At 42.6% G+C, this 19,949-nt stretch overlaps 1 protein-coding gene across 3 annotated transcripts; it reads left to right on the top strand.

Annotated features, from left to right (window-relative positions):
* Positions 1-117: 117 nt before the first annotated feature.
* Gbeta13F (guanine nucleotide-binding protein subunit beta-1) lies at positions 118-19,574 on the top strand. 3 transcript variants are annotated; one of them, XM_011637497.3, is made up of 7 exons: positions 118-708; positions 11,717-12,290; positions 14,157-14,302; positions 14,590-14,883; positions 15,225-15,426; positions 15,539-15,755; positions 15,940-19,574. In XM_011637497.3, the coding sequence occupies exons 2-7, from the start codon at positions 12,234-12,236 to the stop codon at positions 16,044-16,046; spliced, it is 1,023 nt and encodes a 340-aa protein (XP_011635799.1). In that variant the 5' UTR covers positions 118-708; positions 11,717-12,233; the 3' UTR covers positions 16,047-19,574. The 3 variants fall into 3 exon arrangements, with proteins under 3 accessions (XP_011635799.1, XP_011635800.1, XP_088935733.1); XM_011637498.3 differs by lacking the exon at positions 118-708 and adding an exon at positions 7,610-8,450; XM_089079607.1 differs by lacking the exon at positions 118-708 and adding an exon at positions 9,316-9,594.
* The last annotated feature ends 375 nt before the right edge of the window (positions 19,575-19,949 follow it).

Here is a 19,949-nt window from a genome sequence, read left to right as displayed (position 1 = left end):
AGCGCCGGGTTGTACGTTTGAAAACTGGCGAAGCCGGTCGACGTCGGCCGACTCCGGCGGCGCTCGGCGATCCTCGGCTGCCGGCGCTGCGGCTCGCTGCCGCACGGGGTTCACGAGAGTCGTAGCACGGAGCCCCGCCCTGCCTGCCGCCCGCCAGACTCTGGCGGCCAGAGCCGTGAAGGAAGAGCAGCAGCAGCAGCAGCAGCTCCACTCTTGCCTCGTTCGGGTTGAGTTTCCGTGTGCCGTCGAATGAAAACAATCGCCGACGTCCGACCGTCGTGCATCCCGAGACGTTCCAGTTGCGCGTCCCGTTAGTCGCGTCCTTCGGTTCGGCTCTACGCTGTCGCGATAACGCGCAGCGGTAATCGTCAATCGTCGTCGTCATCGTCGTCATTGCGGTGTATCCGTCGTCGCGAGACGGTTAACCTTAAAGAGAGCGACGGGTGCAGTGGTAGTGTTTCCTCCACGAGAAAGTATCCAAGGCGAAGAGGTGTGACGAGGAAAGTGCGTAGTCATCGATGTGAGAGCCGAGGACGACGAGGAGAGCAGAGGGAACGAGTGCGAAAGGGGAAAGAGAGAGAGAGAGAGAGAAAGAGAGAGAGAAAGAGAAAGAACGTGCGAGAGCGAGAGAGAAAGAGGGATAACGGACAGACCGAAGCATCGCAAGCCGAGAATTTCGACGATCGCAGCTCCGTCAGGGAGCTCCAGGTACGTAACATCTCTTTACTTCGCCGGGGGCTGTCCGCGACTTCCGGATGCGCCGCTCGCTCCGGCCGGCCCTTTCGCGCGACTCGATAACCGCCGAGAGCCATCATGGCGGCCGCCTAGGCCTACCGCTCTCTGTCAAAATCTCGCCGCTCGTCGTTATTTCGATCGCTTCGCCGGTTCTCCCGGCGACGACGCGACGCCGATCCCGGCCGCGAGAAGCGCGGATCACAGCTCCGGAAATTCTCCGCGCGGATCTCGCCGCACGCACCGTACGTGCCCGCGAGAGAGAAAGAGAGAAAGAAAGAAAGATCCGTTCCTCTCTTTTTTACGCCGCGCGAAAGCCCCTCCTGCGTGTGTTCCACGATTCTCCGTCCGTAAACGCCACCCTCGCGATTTCACCTCGTCTGTCGCGCGACGCCGTGGCGCTACATTTACGCTGCTCCGCGTCGGGAGGGCACATCTCGCCGACATCGGCTGCGCCGTCGAAACCGTCGGCGAACGCGTCCGGAAATAGATCGAGCGTCGCGATTACGTGGGTCTGGATGCATTATCGATGGGATCATTGATTAGAGCGGACTTCCACGAGATTGGCGCGCGCGGACCGTACGTGCTTCAGAGATTTAAAGGAAAAGAAGCATTCCGAGACCGTGGTGAGTCAGAGGCGACTAACGGGGTGCGATAACGAGGCTCTTCCTGCGCGCCTTCCTGGAAACTTTCCTCGTCCTGCAGTTTTCGTAAAAACATTTCACGCAACGTCAACGAGATTTCGTCGGCTCGTGTTTCCATATATATCGGAAAAAAAAAAAATATATCGAATTTTCCTTTTACCACTTTTTGATCATTTGTAATTGGTATTGGTAAAGTTACATACTCTTATTCTAATTCATACGAAGTACAAATCTTAAAATCGATGATAGCTATTCTGAATTTTATATCGAGTAAAGAAAATATATTTACTCATTTCAAGGAAAATATTGAACCTTGAAGTTATGCGAATTTAACTTTCGTCGCTCTCATCTCTAGCTCTAGGAATGTTTGCCGTGTCATTCCGAGTATACCGGTTTTCCTTCGGCGAAGCGACGCCTATGACGTTTGTTTGACGACGACTCCGGTTATCTCGCGGCGCACAATGCGAGCGTAACACGAGTCTCTTTGCATAATATGTGAGGTCCCCCCCGCGAAAACAAAGTTCGTCTCTCCCCCCTCGATGTACCCGCAAGCTGGATTTTCACTTCGGAAGAAATGCGAAGACCCCGATGAGAAAAGCGCCCGTTGTTTTCCGTGGGAATTCGAAGGAGAAAATGCATCTATCATCATTCACGGAAATTTCGCGGTGAAACCGGCATTCGCGATGCAACTCAATTTTTTTTTTTTTTTTTCGACAGGTCCAAGCTTGATTTATTAATTAAAATAATAATTTGCCAATTATAAGTTTAACATTTCGTTGTTTCGAAATTAAATGATGTGGCAATCACCTGTTAAAAATAGAATTTCTGAATTTCAATCAAAATATCATGAACAAGTTTGCAGAAATCATAATAGGCGTGGTAAAAAGCTGAATGACGTGACTGATTGGGTGTTTCTTACTCCTGCTAAGATTAACTCTTAACTGGTAACTGGTAGTTTCCACCGCACCTTTTGCGAGATATTCATTCTGAGAACGGAAAACATGATGCAACGCAGTCTCTGAATTTTCTTACATAACAAGTGGCGATTATGTTCCACTTTTGTTAGCGCTAAATGTATACTTGCTGGATTCGCATTTATTCGCATGTATTAAGGCAATCGATCTTTTTTACGACACGAGCGACTTTATTATTTGGGAAATAGTCTATGTTAAATCGTGAATTCCGCGCTTGAATTCCACTGTTTGGTACTTTACTAAGTCTCTTTTATATTGTAAGATTGTTTTGTTGCCGTCTTGGAGGCACGAACATTCTGACGTACATTGGATTTCTTGGAAACATTCCATTATGCGATAATTAGCTTTATCATCAGATAGATCTTTTTGTTTTTTTCTTTTTATTTATTATCAGCATTTATCATCGTGACTTCTCTCGCGGATATTCAACCATCTCACTTACAATCATCTGAATCACACGAAGAAGATAATAACCAAAGAAAAGCGTAACATGCGACCTATGATTCCTACAAGAGTGATCTTTGGCATTCCTCGAGTAATAAACCCTAAACGGGTAGGTCGCGGGTTAACGATCGCAGTAAATCGAGAATGAAGGAAAGAGAGGATTGATAATAGGCGAGACGAGCGTGTTGCTGTATTGTTACAGGTGTCACGTTGGGATGGCTGGGTCTTCAGTTTGACGCCACAGACGGGAGAAGAAACGTCAAGTGGCGATCCGATCCTGGCGAGACGACGGGGGGGGGGGGGGGGGGAGGAAAGAGCTTCTCGCGACGCATCGTCGCATTCCGTCTTCCAATTGGCCGGCCAATTGCCGGCCGCAGCTGTCTTAATCGGCTTTAATTGCCTCCGAACATAAAGCCGTCGTCGTGCACGCCAAAGACACAAGTGGTGGTCTTGAGTTCAATTGACAGCCTTCCACTTGAGACACGTCAGTATGATGATATCTCCGTTATCGTTATGGTATCCCGATTGGGCTGGGCCAGGAATCAATTTGCACGCCGATAAGTCGCGCGCGTTTCCTCAATTCTCCCACGAGATCGAACGCCGGAACGCGATGCGTTCGATAAGGGACGAGTCGTCCCGCGGAACGTTAGCGTAATAACGGATCTTCGTATTATTCATTCACGTCCCCTTGGTCCTATTTATAGAGAATCCTGAATTATTTTGTAAAAGATATACCTCGGTGTAAATCGATTCTCTCTCTCTCTCTCTCTCTCTCTCTCTCTCTCTCTCTCTCTCTCGGTTCTGGATATAGTCTTCAGTCTCTCGAATTCCCGGGACGATTCCCCGCAAAATTTATTCCCGTGAATCGGATTAATTCCATCAATCCGAGATTTCCATTTAACGAGGGAAGACGCCCGACTGCTATCCCTTTCACTTTGTATCGCAAACCGAACGTTGTTCCCGATTGCGCGACGTTTGCGTAGGTGGTCAAGATCCACCCAGGGCTATTGTTACTCCACTCGCATGCGGTTCCGCGTATAATTTCATCACGGCGAATAACGTCACGTGCGCCGAACGGCAGCGACGACGGTGAGCTTTGTGTGAGCAGATGCTTCTCTCTCTCCGATAGAAAACACCCGGCGGGCCCCTTAATAGCGATCGTGGCTTACAGGACGGTTAGTAGGTCGCGCTACTTATCGAATGCTAAAGGGTCAACATATTCGAGTTGGATGATGTGTCTCGTAGTTAACCCCTCCCCTCCCCCTCCCCTCTCCTCCCCTTTTAGTCACTCTGTCGTCGGTCCACCTCTCTTCTCTCCCTTGGATTTACGTCCTGTTTCATCGTGCCCCTCTATCCCTCTCTGTCCGTCACCAAGATATCGGCTCGTAGGGACTATTATCGTAGGGTCGTGAAAAGTTAGCAACGAGCAAGAGAAAAAGCTTGTTAAATTTAATAGTTGACTTCGAACTTCCTTTTGGCATACCGAAGTTTAATTTGAATCATGTAAATTATTCATGTCCTATGGAATTTACAATATTATCGTTATCACGAATTTTTACACGGGGATTATTATTACGTCACGCGATTATCTTAAATTAACAGCGAAACTGGGACACCGCTGACACTTCAAAAAAATCTCACAGATGCACTTTATGCGGTTAAACGATTCTTCTTGGCGCGCCTAATGACGTCATGCGACTGCTGCATTAAACTAGGACAGGGTTTAACGCTGCAAGTTTCTGCAACGTATTCGGCCGCGATAAAACCGCCAGGATGCGGATTATATTGTCGGATTTAGCCTCCTGCGGAATTTCGGTGAACTCGACGACTCGGCGCGTCCTCCGCCTTCTCTCGATCGGGGAATTTGCTCGTTGCGAAAGTCGCCGGGATCGGACTTTCTTCTCTCGTACCATTATTTTCATTCATAAAAGTAGCACCAGCGATTTCATTTTCTAGCACAGAACCACGTTCGCGGTATAAATGTCGTTCATTGATGTCGATGCCGCACGATCAATATTGTACACTAGGCCGCGTATTGAATGTAATTTACACGGTCCAGTTGCCTCGCATGCGACGACCAATCGAGAGTCACATGCGCATGCAGACGCGCATTTATCTTCGATCGGACGGTGTTTTTAATAAAATCAAATATTTTATAAGAGTTTGCCTCTCCAGCATCATCGCCTACGCGATGACACTTTTAAAAAAGAAAAAAAAGACGCGTCCCGTTGGATATTGCTTTAGATCCTAATATAGAAACGAGGACGTCTCCGACTCCCTCGGTATTTAGAAATTAGCGGGCAACCAGGCAACACCACGCGGCCTGCTACTCCAGGTTACTTTCTGACGTCATTACCAACCTCTTGACGTCATTCACCTGTATCTGCCTCTCTCTTTGTCGTGTCTCGGGAGATGTGCCGCATCCCTCCCCTTTCTCTTTCCTCGCTTAGGATTCGATGACCCAAGCAGTCGCTACCTATTTCGCTACTTCGATGTGAAACAAATGTTACTAAAAAAAAAAAAAAAATACGTTCAAAAAAAAAGGACGAGTGCAAATTGCAGCTCGGACAAGCCTTGATCGATCGATCGATGCGCTTGCGTCACGTCGTGTATTTTAAGACGTCGGTGACTTCGTGCCAATGTGAGATATTTAACTTTCTATGGTTTAACACGAGTTGAAACTAATAATAAACTATATATATAACTCGAAAGATTGAGTTTTCGGAGGAAAGAGCGGAGTAGTCTCTCCGTTATCGTATTCACTTTTATCAAGACCTCTCATGTATGCTTTAATAACAGCAAATCGAGACGCGCAAAGTCCAGAGGCGAAACTCAATCGGGCGATCGTAAATCAGATCGTAGCTCGTATCGGGGTAAGGTCAGAAAATTACGGTATAAAGGTTCGACATTGTCGGCTTACCAAGCATGAGGATGATAGATCATAAAGCGATTAGCCGAGTAGCCAGGGATGTTGGACGGCAGGTGCAACGTCGTCGGCGAACCTGCCGGTCTGTCGACCAACTGTCGCTTCGCGCTCCGCGGCTACTGGCTAACTCTCCCTTTTACCCCGAGGAGTCTCGAAGAGTCGTGTGCCAAAGGCACGTCGACGACGTTATTCGACGTGGGGTAATTTGGCAGCCCCGCGGTTATGTACGGGTTGTGTCGGGTCGAGACGCAAGACGGAGAAGAGACCGGGAGGAAGAGAGCGGGATTGTTGCATTGGACGTTGACCCGCGCGGCTCAACTGTTGCTCCCATTCGCACATCCGGGAGTCCGCCGAAGGGAGACGACCTAGGGAAGATTTGATAATGGACGAGTTCTCTTCCGTCGAGCTCGAACATTTATTGCGTGAAGTTGTTGTAAGTCTGGAAAGCGGCTACCGATAAAAATTCGCCGCGCCGCGCGGTTGAGTCACTTCGAGCCTCGCGTTTCGGTTACGGTGTTTTTGTCGGAGATCTCAAGAGCGAATTCCGACTCCCTCGAGTGGATGAGACCTTGGTCCGGGGATGCAAATTTAGCAAAAAAAGAAGAATAATAAGTGATTATTAATGAACGTCTGGTCGAGTCGCAAGAAATGTGAGCATATCGAGACTCGAGATGTTTTTGCCTCGAAACTTTTACATATCTGTTTGAATGGAATTTTATAATTAATTACGTCTTACATTGAGAAATGTATATATTAAATTATTATAGATAGTTGGAAAATTTATATATTTTTGATGAAAAAGATTTGCTGGTTAAAGTTTTTGTGTTAAGTAATTTACATATTTATATGTAAATTTAACACATGTCTGCTATGTTAATTGACCTTAACAAATATAAAATGTAAAATTAAAATGATTTTAAAAATATATTAAAGTAACACAATTGGTACGCATTTATTAAATATATTAAATGTGTTAAAAAAATATTGATTATTCTAGCGTAACAGGAGTGGGGATGACTGCATACTTACTTATATATTATTTTTATCATAAAAATTATGTTAACGTAATACGTTTATTGTATACGTAATAAAACTCTAATTAAGATCAAGATTACATTTCTTTTTTGTTTAAATATTAACATAGTATCAGTGTTACTATTTAATACATACATATGTTAAATTAACACAAAAATTTAAGGGGACCGTTTGGAACATGCGATTTATATTAAAACACATAATTTCAACAATGCAGAGATCAATGTGTTCCATTTTGTACTTTCCTCATGACGAAAACAATCCTTTCATCACTCAGAGATCTAAATTTGATGCGACATTGACTATCGCTGTCTTGGCAAAGCGCCATGTGTCAGCCACGATATAATGAGTTATTCTGAATGGTAGTATCGATTTGTACCAGTCTCATTTCTCGATTATGGTGATTGACCGATGTCAATTGAAGGCTAATCTGCGTTTTCGATCGGAACTCCGATTATCAATCGCATCTATAATCGAGACCACGCGCCACACATCAAGTCATCAATATCAGTTATCTCCTCGGAACAAATAGACTATATTTCAGCTTTGTTTTTCTTTACTTTTCCATCGTTAACTCGGGTGGTATAATCAGATGGGAGTATTCCGCAATTACAAACGTACATCTTCTCTCTCTCTCTCTCTCTCTCTCTCTCTCTCGCCACGCGCGATACGCCACGGCGATTGAGCCGGCGATGTCTTTTTTTTTCCCCTTATCATTGAGTTGCCGGCGGCAGCAACGACAGTTGCTTGTGCAGCAACCTGTCGTCGTCGGCAGCGACGACGGCGTCCTCTCGACGCCGGAGGTCGGATGGTCGGTACGGCGCCAGCGTCGTCTCTCCCACTTCTCGACGACTCGTCCTCCCGGCCGGCCTTCTCTCGAAACCACGTCCTTCCTTGGGTGTGGTTCGAGACGTCGTCTGTTCCGTCAACGCGAGTCGCGGTCGTCTAGCGTCGCTAACCGGGTTTTTCCTTCTCCCGACGAAGGTTTTCTTGTCGCCGGACTCGTGTTCTTCCGCGTCCGCGAATCGCGCGCTCCCCGCGCAGGGGAGGAAACAAGGACGATCGCGCGGCGCGAGAGCGGGCGAGTCGAACGAGTGCAAAGGGTTTACGGATAGGAGGAGTGAGAGAAAGATTAACGGAGCGGCGAGTGGGGCGAGCCGCAGAGCGACTACGTTCATCGATTCGTCGTCGTGTCGCGTCACGCTTCCACGGTTGCGTGCGAAACGCGACGGAAAAAGCGAGAGCCGTCACGCTGACGTACGTACGTACGTACGTACGTGCATGCGTGCGTGCGTGCGTACGTGCGTGCGTGCGTACGTGCGTGCGTACATCTGTCCGTCCGTCGTGTTCCTCCGTAGTGCCTCGCGAAACTCGAACAGTTCCGAGTGAACAATCCCGAGAAAAGAGTCGGAAGTTAGGCCGAGCGTCTAGCTACTCCAAAGTTCTCCGGTGCCGGAGAGGAATTTGCTACGCGCGATTCGCGTGTCAACGGGCGCAACCTGGCGGTAACGAGCGACAGGGATTCTCACGGATTTTCACTTCGACCTAGTAGTGGTGGTGGTATTGGTGGTGGTGGCGGTGGCGGCGACGACGGCAGTGGTAGTAATAGTGGCAGCTCTTCCACGAGAGGTTATGTCGCCGCGGCCTCGATGACGCTCTTCTGACAGCAGTGGCGGTGACGGTGGGACGGAGCGAGTGGGTTTCATCGATGCGTGTAAACCTTCCTTTCCAGCTCATTGCCCTCGTCGAGACGAGGACGTCGTTGTCTCTTTTTTCTCTCCCCCCCCCTCTTTTTCTCTCTTTTTTTTTTTTTTTTTATTTTTCCTACCTTCGCCGATCGAAGCCGCCGCGGGATTCTCGCCGCTCGCTATTAGTTAGAGACAATGGCGCGCGTCGTCAGGGAAAAGCGGAAGAACGATACTCCGTGACGTCGTTCCACCCTGTTATCAATAGCGTCCTTTCTCGTTATCGATAACGCGTACAAGCCCCGTGGTTTCCGCCGACCTTCGTATTTTGGCTTCGGGCCTCCGTCGATTATTCATCGACAATCTTCTTACGCAGGCCGTGCGATACCCCGGCGAACGATGGAACTGCTCTTTGTTTAACTCTCTTTTGTCTAAACGCGCCTCTGTTTCTTCCTTTCCGAATGGAGATGTCTTCGACTGAAAGGGAATAAAAAAACGTAAAAAACGTAAATTAAACTCCGCGAATGATGCTTTGTCGCGAGGCTGCATCAGAATGCCGGCATCACTAATTCAATGTCGATTTTGAATTTTCAATTGACCTTTCCTTTCTTTTGGTTACTTCTTTTGATATTGATTTATTAAAAATCAGTACATCACCCCTGCGCTTTCATTATCCCTCTTATTGATAACCGCTAATCTCATAAAGACCTCTATATTTTCGTACCGATTTATTTTGCTGAATTTAATAAAATTTTTATCAGATAATTCGATTACGCACAATTATCTTATTTGTTTCTTCCGTTTACAGGAATGTATTTTTCCTTTCTAAGCTGCTTTCTGAAACTTCTCGCTTTTCACACGACATATTTTCTCAGAGATGATCTACAAAGGCGGTGTAGTAATACGTAAAATTTTTGTTGCGGGAATTTTGTTGCATTGAAATTGGCGCGATTGGATCAAATTAATTCGCATTATGCATTTTAGTTTTTAATGAAGTATTTCTTTTCCGATCTCTCATTTGCGCGTGCGCCAAACTTGGCTCTCGCCGTCGGCTCCATTCGGAAATGAGAACACCTCGCGATGGATCGACAACCCTCGGTTTCCCCGGGTCGCGAGAATCTCGCGGAGGTGAAGGACGCAGGATCTCCGTGCCGGTAATTGTCCAAATGTGATCGGTCTGCTAGTTTGCGAATGACATGAGGGAGAGAATCCCCATGATAGGGAGAGAATAAGTATTGCACAGTATTTGAGAAATATTTGCCTTCTCAATGAAAACGAAAAAGTTCCACGATATCGAAAAGTTTCGCGATATCGATAAGAATCGTGCATGTAAAAAAAAAAAAAAAAAAAATTGAAAAGCAAAAGTGCTAGATTTGACTTTTTGCAAAAAATTAAGTAATTATGATTTTTGTCTTTTTTGTAGATATTTTCTAATGGAATCGATTTTAATCGGGAGAAGCATAATCAATTCTACATATCATTTTTAATATAATTAATATATTAATATATTTGGTTTGAATGAACACACTCTTTAATGAAAAATATCAAAATGTGAAAGGAAGACACGTTCGATGGATTTCTAAATATAGAGATTCCTTTAAATAATGAAAAATATCGATACGAATAGAATTATATTCTACGGCAAATATTATTGCCTATATACATTACTTTTCTTCACAATGATGGAAAAGGGACGACGTTTACTTTTTTCAACAAAAATGAGTGGCAAAAATCATGTAACTTATCTCGAATGAAAATGGCAAACATACACGTGTCAGCACTCTTCAAGTCAATTATCGGTTTTCCGAGTTTATCGATATTTTAGTTGCAATAACTACTCGCACTGGCGTCGACCGGATCGCTCGTCGTCGTGACGGTGATACATGTCGCGTGGATGACGTTTTTCTCGAGGAAAAGTACTCGCTGACGAGAACACGAATCTCCGAGTCGACTCCGAGAACTCGGTGGAGAGAGAGTGGTCGTGATAAAAATATCGAATATGCGTCGTATGGTCGAAATATTTTTAGCGAGCCGATAATTATATTTTCTTTTTCTTTATGCGTTCGACGTGCATGTACGCGTACGTGATAAGAGAGCGACCCCGCTATTATTTTCCCCGATTATTTTAATTAACGACGTCTAACGCGTCAGATCCAAATCAAGCAAAACATGTGAGCGAGCGAATTTGCTTCGACGAGTGTGAACAATGTCGAGCTACATTCGCTTTTCCTATCCCTTTCAAAGGAGAAGAGCTCGTTTATATTTATCATAAATATTTATTAATTTAAAATACTTATAAATATATCATAATTTTATTAATTTATTTTGGACCCACCTTTACTTAATTTATCATTATTACCCACCTTTATTTTATTTATCATTACTTGATTATTTCACCGATGAGTTTTTCTCATAACTCATAAAATACTGCACTTTATCAATCGAGATAATTCTTCCTTCCCTACGTTTAAATTTTGTACGGGTATTGTATCGCAATTGAATTACTGCATAAGAATTTCTAATTTAGTTTGTTTACATTTCTCTTGCGGTAAGACGGAATGTCTTTTTTTAAATACGCACGAGCGATCCGAATCATTACGCGTGTCTGGAAATAACTATTTATTTTCATTGGTATGTTACACATGAAAGCGGCACGCGTGCCAATTAGCGAGCTGGACGGGCCAAACGATGATACGGCAAGCATATTTAAATTAGAAATTCTAATTCGTCGTTAACAAAGCATAAATATTTAAAAGCTTCGATGACGTTCTTACGTTAATGCCTCGAGTTCCCCGCAAGCATATATACAGATTTCCGCGACACGTGCATAAGTTTACTTCATGCCGCATATAAACTCGATACGCTTATCTGTCACGCGATTATCTACGGTTACTGAGAAATCGCAATAATTGTCGGAAAACGTTTGCGGAAGCAGCTTAAGCGGTTCTGTTCATCTTACTCGAACCGTACTCAAAATCGTCCGCATGAAACAACGTTCTGTTTATCATTCCGCGGTATCATACGCGGCAGATAGAAATTTGCTATTTAATTTAATAGCTTTTTTCTTCGTAGTAAAAAAAGTAAACCTAGTTGAAAAATAACTTTTTCTAGCATTATGATAAAACAATGGTACTCGTAATAACTATTCTATATACTTGACGCCCTTAAAAGATTTAAAAGTATATACGAATATTAAAAACAAAAATAAATATTTCTTAGGTTTTGTTCGTCAATCAATTTGTAATTGACCGATCGACTTAATATTTTGTGTTCCAGGGGTGGCAACGGTCTCGTTGGGAAGTGTCGAAACTGGCTCGAGGGGCGGAGAAGTCAGCTGTGGTCTGGCTCTGGTTCCGGTGGTAGCGGCGGAAGCGGAAGCCGCTACAGTAGAAAAGGCAGGGGACGAGGAGGTGGGGCTGGGTGAAGCTGGTGGTAGCCTCGACTTCGTTGGGAGGAGGCACAAATTTTATTCTTATCCCCATTTTCATTTGTCTCCTTTTCTTTTACTATTTACCTCACCTTACGGGGGTGATACGTTCGGGGGCGTTCGCCGCCAGCTACCGGAAGCGCTATCGACGACGTGACACCAGCCCCGCGATCAGCTTTCCTCCCACAGAAGGTAGACGTCGAAGACAGGAACCACCGCCGTTCGTTATCATCGTAGAAATTGCGTTCTGAATCCCTCCCGACGAGAGGAGGGAGCCCCGTCAGCCCCTCTCATACTTACGACGTCCTAGTATCTCGGCCCCGTTAACGGGTGCTTATAAGCCACGCGCGTCATCTGCCAGACATCATGAACGAGCTCGATAGCCTTCGTCAAGAAGCGGAGACGCTGAAAAATGCCATTCGGGTAAGTATCCGCTTTCTAGTATCGAGGTCATTGTTTCTTCCTTTTCTTTAATTTACCAAAAGTATATATTTTAATATATATATATATATATATTAAAATTATAATATAATTTGTATATAAATTATATATTCATATAAACTTTGTTTAACTTGAATAAAGTATTTTTAATTGACATTGCGAGGAAATTATATATTCGCAAATAATTCGTTAACTACTTTGTTGTAATTCGTAATTACAAAAATTTTTCAAAAATTTTTGAAATTATTTACAACTATGACACGAACATGATCAATTATAAGCTGATGGTGCATCTTTAAATGATTACCTTATAATATCAAAGAAAATAAAAAGCTTTTTAAGAGAGAGATTAATGTAATTCGCATCTTTTTCAACAAGTCTGTGATCGAACTTATCGACTTGTACGTCTCTTACATCAGATTTTGCAATTTTATGTAACTGCCCTCCGGTTTTCTTTAACCCCGGGCGTTAAAGCTGGTATTGTAAATTTTAACCGATGAAAGATATTCTTCTATGGCGAACGACTTTCTGTATAGTTGTGAGAATATGGAGCCGGCTAGCGGTGGTGGTAGTGCGGTGGTGGTAGGGCGCGGCATAACCGTCGCTTCTCTGATCAATACGCCACCAACCCTCTCTCTCTCTCTCTCTCACTCCATGTCTTGTTTCTTCTCTCGATGTATTCGTCTCTCTTTCTTCCTTGCTCCCTCTCCCGTCCTCCCCTTTTATACATGTATAAAATGCACGCGCTCGTACGATATGCGCGGAAATATGCGCTTACGAAGGAAATAACGCTATCACCTTTGTTTGCTAATTGTTCGTGATGCGTGTGGCATCTGTTTTTTTTGGTTTTCGGCCATTTATTAAATGAAATCGTCAGTAAGTATAATGATGAATAGGTGTAGCCTGAATGAATGCTAAAAATATATCCTACAATTACGTTTAATGAGTTTTTAATTTCGACTTAATAAATTAATCCTTTAATAAATGGTATTTTTGAATTGATACTTTTGATCAATATCGCGTAATTAATTAACCTAAAAATATTTCATAGATATTCTATCGAGATATCGATTAAGTATATAGACGTTATGGTAATTTACGATAAAAATTTATTATAAAACGAATTACGGAATAGTGCGATCTTATTTTAAAAACTAATTAATAATAATTTTGTATATCCGCATCTTCAGTGTATTACGTATACTAAAGATAGAGTTATGTTTAATGTGCACTATTATTAAATCACTTTAAGTACTACCGCATTATAAGTCGATTTTAAAGGTCAACTCAAAAGTAGAATTACAGCATAATATCGGATTAAAGATGCGCGAGCCCATTGACAATTTATCGGAATCCTCTTCCTCATCCCGTAACTTTCTTCCTTCAATTCCACAAAATTCATGAAAATATCCAGCATTCTTAATTCAACAGCGTATCTAGTCGTGATCGTCGTTTGACCTTTTACGCTAAACTCATGTATACGCGAGCATGCCATTAAGCAGAGTTTTCATGTGAAATTTATTAAATTTTCGCGACGATGTGTATTCACTACCGGCGTATTTCAATTAGAATGCTGCTTCATGAAAAACATGAAATCTTGAATTATCGCTGAACAATATTGCATATATAGTGTGCAGATAAAATTTTCTCGTCACTTTTTACATGGCTAACAGCAGTGGAATAGTTGCATGCGATACGACGATCTCTCTCTCTCTCTCTCTCTCTCTCTCTCTCTCTCTTCCTTATCTGTATTATCGCGAATCTTATCGCTCGTGTGTTAGAGGGATCAAACGCGAGAAACAAATCCCGATGCAAATTTACACATTTGCCTGTGATCTCATGCTGCAGGATGCCAGGAAAGCGGCATGCGACACGACCTTGGCCCAGGCTACATCGGGCATGGAACCTATTGGTCGCATACAAATGCGAACGAGACGTACGCTTCGCGGTCACTTAGCTAAAATTTATGCGATGCACTGGGGAAGTGACTCGAGGTATGACGACAAATGCTAATACGATGATGATATGATGATGATTAATATCCGTCTCTGTTGGTTATTTTAGATAAAATTTCATTAGCATAAAATTTCAATAGAATTTCGAAATGAAGAAATTTGAGAATGTAGGAAAGTACAGATTTATAGATACGAATAGATCTTCATTTTTTTATTTTACTTAGGCTTTAAAATTTGATAGTCATGCAAAATTAACGAAGTAGAAAAGTTGTTCTTATCGTGTTAAGTTTTTGTTAGCACACGTAATTTTTGCTTTTCATGCATAGGAACCTAGTCTCCGCATCGCAAGATGGCAAACTAATTGTTTGGGATAGTTACACTACCAATAAGGTTCACGCGATCCCATTACGGTCATCATGGGTAATGACTTGTGCGTACGCACCCTCGGGTAGTTATGTAGCGTGCGGTGGGCTGGACAATATCTGTTCCATCTATAGTCTTAAAACTAGGGAAGGGAATGTGCGAGTGAGCAGAGAACTTCCGGGTCACACTGGATACTTGTCCTGCTGTCGATTCTACGATGACAACCAAATCGTCACCAGTTCCGGCGACATGTCTTGGTAAGTACCTGGAGATCTATGACGATCGAAAGTTGCTACGATAAAAAAATCCTATATCCCCTATATTCTAACTTCGCAAGAATGAAAGAAGTATAAATATACAAACTACACGAAATAAAATTGATGTTCTTTTCTATATTTGTCTCTTGAATTTTCTACTTTGGAAGAAAAAAAATTTTAATCCACATTTTTTACTACATTTTATATAAATGAAATGCAATATAGCAAAGATTTAATGAAATTATATTGAAAATGAAGAATCTCCCCTATCGCTTTCATAGATTCTGATGAACATTCTTGAAAATTAGCGCAAACTAGAATGCTGAATTGTTCTGACACAGTGCTTTATGGGATATCGAAACCGGTCAGCAGTGTACCTCGTTCATCGGGCATACCGGTGATGTGATGTCTCTATCGTTGGCGCCGGATACACGCACCTTCGTGTCCGGTGCGTGCGACGCCAGTGCAAAGTTATGGGACATCCGCGAAGGCTCTTGTAAGCAGACCTTCCCGGGTCATGAAAGTGACATAAACGCCGTCACGGTGAGATATTACGTTAAGAAATGAAGAGTTATTTTTCTGTATTATTAACTTATTTTCAAGAAAGTTTTTAGTTCGGAATTAACGATTGACAATTTGGATCTATTACTTATAGTTCTTCCCGAATGGATACGCTTTCGCGACGGGATCGGATGATGCGACCTGCAGACTTTTCGACATTAGGGCAGACCAGGAACTCGCGATGTACAGTCACGACAATATCATTTGCGGAATTACCAGTGTAGCTTTCAGCAAGAGCGGTAGATTATTGCTGGCGGGTTACGATGATTTCAACTGCAACGTTTGGGATTCTATGAAGACAGAGCGAGCTGGTACGTTGGCAGAACTTGGCAAACGATCGTCCCCTCAAGAGAGAAGAGAAATTTTATTCGAGGCCCTTCTCTCGATAATCATTTTACTTTTTGAGTTCATCCTTTAAGTTAAATTATTAGAATGCGAGTTATGTTTTTTCTACTATTTTATTAAAAAAATATTTGCTATAATTTTGTTTCCTAGGAATTCTCGCTGGGCATGACAATCGCGTGTCTTGCCTCGGTGTCACGGAAGATGGCATGGCGGTGGCGACGGGCTCATGGGATTCGTTCTTACGCATTTGGAACTAACTTGGGGCTCTTCCCAGGACGTTCATTCAAAGAACCAATTACAGTCAACGTACAGCATACAGCATCAGAATCAAGTACCATCATCTGACCACTGAGCAAGTGGGCGTGCCAGCAGCCACGACGCTGGCGAACAATCCGCCAAGTTCACCGGAGTTGACGCTGATCAGAAACTTTGGATGTCGGATTAGCAGCAGTAGCAACAGCAGCAACGGCAGTAGCAACAGCAGCAACAATAACAATTACGATCGTATGAAGAACCACGATAACAACGGCGGCGATTTTAAAAACGTTTTGGGTTGTGATGGTAAAAAAGATTCCCGCGGCAAGCGCATTGTAGTCGATTTGACCTGGCGACGCAGTAAAGTTGGCGACAAGGACCACGAATATCAACGCTTCTAGAAGAATTGGCTCGAATTGGTTGAATATGAAGATACATCGTGGCGAAGAATAAGACATAAGAATAGAGAACGCAAACGCCACTGACAAGGCCGAAGTTGAGAATTTTCTGCGACTTTCTTTTTATTCCCCCTTTTCTCAAGGACTTTTTTCGCGAACCTTCGAGAGACACGTGCTGTTTCATGGCTTAATAATTTTTTTCCCATGGGAGTGCTCTCAGGCGAGAATTTCCAAATTTGAAGGACGGACGACAATCTCACGCCGACGATCGTCAAGAGATTTCCATCTCGATTCAAGGTTCAAGCGTTCACTGCCGAGGAGATGCTGTTAATGGTTGCTCCGGCGGTTAGCTACAGATTACTTTTCCATGCGCGAAACGAGATCGAGCATGATACGATAGATATATAATCGTAATATTGCGTCGTGACTCAGAAACGAGAGACAACACAGCCAAGTTCGTAATAGTCCCATAATGACATGTTCAAATTTATGCGGTGCATATTGAACGCACACGTATATCGATGGAGATTCACGACGCGAATTGCATACACCTGCACGCGAAAACTGAAGGATGATGCGGATCCAAAAGCCTCGAAACACATCCAAATCGCACATACTCGTCACGTGAGCTTTGCCCTCGTGCACGAGCACCGAGTGGTCGAGCGGAAAAAAAATATATATATATATATGAGATGAAATGAAATGAAATGAAATGAAATGAAATGAAATGAAATGAAATGAGATGATCACCTTTCTTACCATGATAAAATATGCCGATTCGCACCACTACAACTATTACTATTATTACTATTACTAGCACCACGACCCTCTCCATTGATTTCGTAGATGTATCGTTATTTATTTTGTATAGACCTCTGCCATAGGCCGCCCTGCGTCTGCGTTTTTTGCGAGTGCGAGAGCGATTGTATCATAAAAGAGAACGAACGAGAGAGCTGCGAATGAGCGTGAAAATGAGAGCGAGAGGCGCGCGGCCCATTGTCAATCAAAAAAGAAAAAAAAAACGAGACACGAGACGCGCGGATACACGCTGATGAACACTGAACACAGAGTTGCTCCTTCGATAAATAATTCGGTTCATCGAGACGTTGACGTCGCGGAAGAATTATGAAAAGACGAGGAGCGACGCATCAGAAAGATCGAGGGAGAGAGCAGACCGAGTTTTATCTGCTTTTGCGTCGCAAACGCGTTACGAACGCGTGAAATTACGGGCCAGCGTAAAGTGTCGAGTACGTTTAATGTAATGTGTAATCGTTTAGTTCACATAGTGTCTATACCTTAGCCTTTTCTCCTCGCCCTCTGTCCAATTATTATCTGATTACGGCGAGAAGGAGAAGAAGAATTAATCCGATTGTCATCTGGGCGGTATCTTTTCCCCATTGTCGATTCAATGCCAATCAATCCTCGTGCACGAGGCGAGCACGTGCTCTCGATTGAAAGAGTCGTGCTAAAAGTACCTTTGAAATAGGACCCAAAGAATCCCAGGTTAATAGAATGGGCCGTCAGACTAAACTCTCTCTCCCTCCTATCATTGTTAACTTTTCTTTAATACCTTTTCTTCTCTTATCGTATTTTGTTTGTTACGGCCTCTTTTGGCAAATATGTAAGTACGCATTTTTTTAATAGGTTTTTTTTTTTATAACTTATGCTCCATATTCTTCTCTTTTACATTATCTCTTTCCTTTTCTTTCCTTCCTTCCATTCTTACCTCTTCTGTCCTTTTTCTGTCTGAAATAAATGTTGAAACTGTGTATGCATTTAAAATAATAATATTAATGATAATGATTATACTATTAATATTAACGATTATCGTAATTTATAATTATTAATATTTAATATATAAGTACATAAGATCGATGGTTTTTCTTAATAAATGCTGATTCATGGTCCAATCGCATTCCGGCAACCACGTTCATAATAAACATCCTTTTCTTTTTCGATTTCTTTTTTAAGAATTTTGCATATTTAATATATATATATATATATATATATATATATATTAATATACTTTTAGTTGAGTGCGCTCCATTTTCTATCTGAGAAAATGTTTGTTTTAATTACGAATAAAATATATAATTTGTATATATAAAAAATTATTATATGTTACAATTAAAATACGTTAAGTTATTAGAATGAATGGGTTATTAATATTGGTAAAGTTAAGTGAAAGATGCGTGGATTCCGGAAAGCGACTATCGAACAATTTTTTTCCCAGTGGAACCAAAATACGAGAATAAATGTAATATGGCTACGGAGCAAGCGAGCATATCGATGAGATCTCCGACAATTTTCGAGAAACGTTAAACCTCAAACATTCGACATTTCGCAAAATTCGTTTTTTTTTTTACGCGTATGTATAAACTCTTCGACTAATCTCGCTTACGTAACGCTTTGTACTTGTAGATATCAAACGGGCAAAAGATCTTTCTTCGTCTCGAAAGGGGAGATCCTTGTTCCTTCGATTCTTTGTACTATTAAGAATTCTTCCAAAGTTCGATTCGAGATCGATCGCCACGTTAAACGCGCGAGGCAGAAACGCGAATAAAGCGTTCGCTTTTCGATTCACTTTCGAAGTAGCTTCGAAGCAGAAAAAGGAATAATCTTAGAGCAGAGAATTACGAAGGAATGGGAAACTTTAGTGAACAGTTTAATGGAAACAGATCTGTGCTTTTTGCATTTCGCGATTCCTATGGCTTTCTCAAGGGAGCATCTTCCTTTTTGTATCTTGAAGCCTGGAACAATATGATTTCGTATCTTTGATACAACTACGAAAAAAAAAAAAAAAAAAAAAAGAAATTGTCGACAAATAATGCAAAATTGACAAAGCCTCTAGTCATATTGATGGCACGCGCGTGAAGCATATAAAACCAGCTTTTGAAACTTTGTAAAAAAAAAAATTTTTTTTTAACGTCTTGTTTGCGCAAACAAGATTTGCAGAAGCTGATCTTAACTGGTTGATTTATTTTTCCTTTTTCGAATAATATGGCACACGGTAGACCAACTGCGACGTAGGAGGAAAAATAACGGCATGAAAACAGTTTTGATAAAAATCAATCTTTTTTTCCTCTTTTTTGAGCTTTTAAGAGTATATGCGAATAAAAATATTTGGAAAAAGACTCAAACGTAGCGTTTCCGTTATTTTTTTTACCGCTTCTTCGCTTTCTGTTTCCTCCCTCCGCAAGTTACACACTCGCGTGTCTTATAATTTCGTTATCCCGACATTTTCTTTGTGTTTTTCGAATGTGTGTCTTTTTTTTTTAAGCTATCCATTCGTTAACATTACAAAAACAGTGTCCAGCAAGACGAGATCTACGGGATTATGACGTTGGGTCCTATTTCAATTATAAAATAATCGTCATAGCGCATACGCGTACGATGCAGTTAAAAAAAAAAAAAAGGGGGAAAGGAGGAAAGAAAGGGAAGAAACGTGAAGAATGTGCCGACGACACTTTCGTGACTTGTTTTACGATGGACGACGAGAAGCCGTCG

This window comes from Pogonomyrmex barbatus, unplaced genomic scaffold, assembly GCF_055798465.1.
Source record: "Pogonomyrmex barbatus isolate J1 unplaced genomic scaffold, ASM5579846v1 scaffold3, whole genome shotgun sequence".
NCBI classification, from domain to species: domain Eukaryota; kingdom Metazoa; phylum Arthropoda; class Insecta; order Hymenoptera; family Formicidae; genus Pogonomyrmex; species Pogonomyrmex barbatus.
Note: the sequence above shows the minus strand (reverse complement) of the source record. Positions and strands in the feature narration are given on the sequence as shown.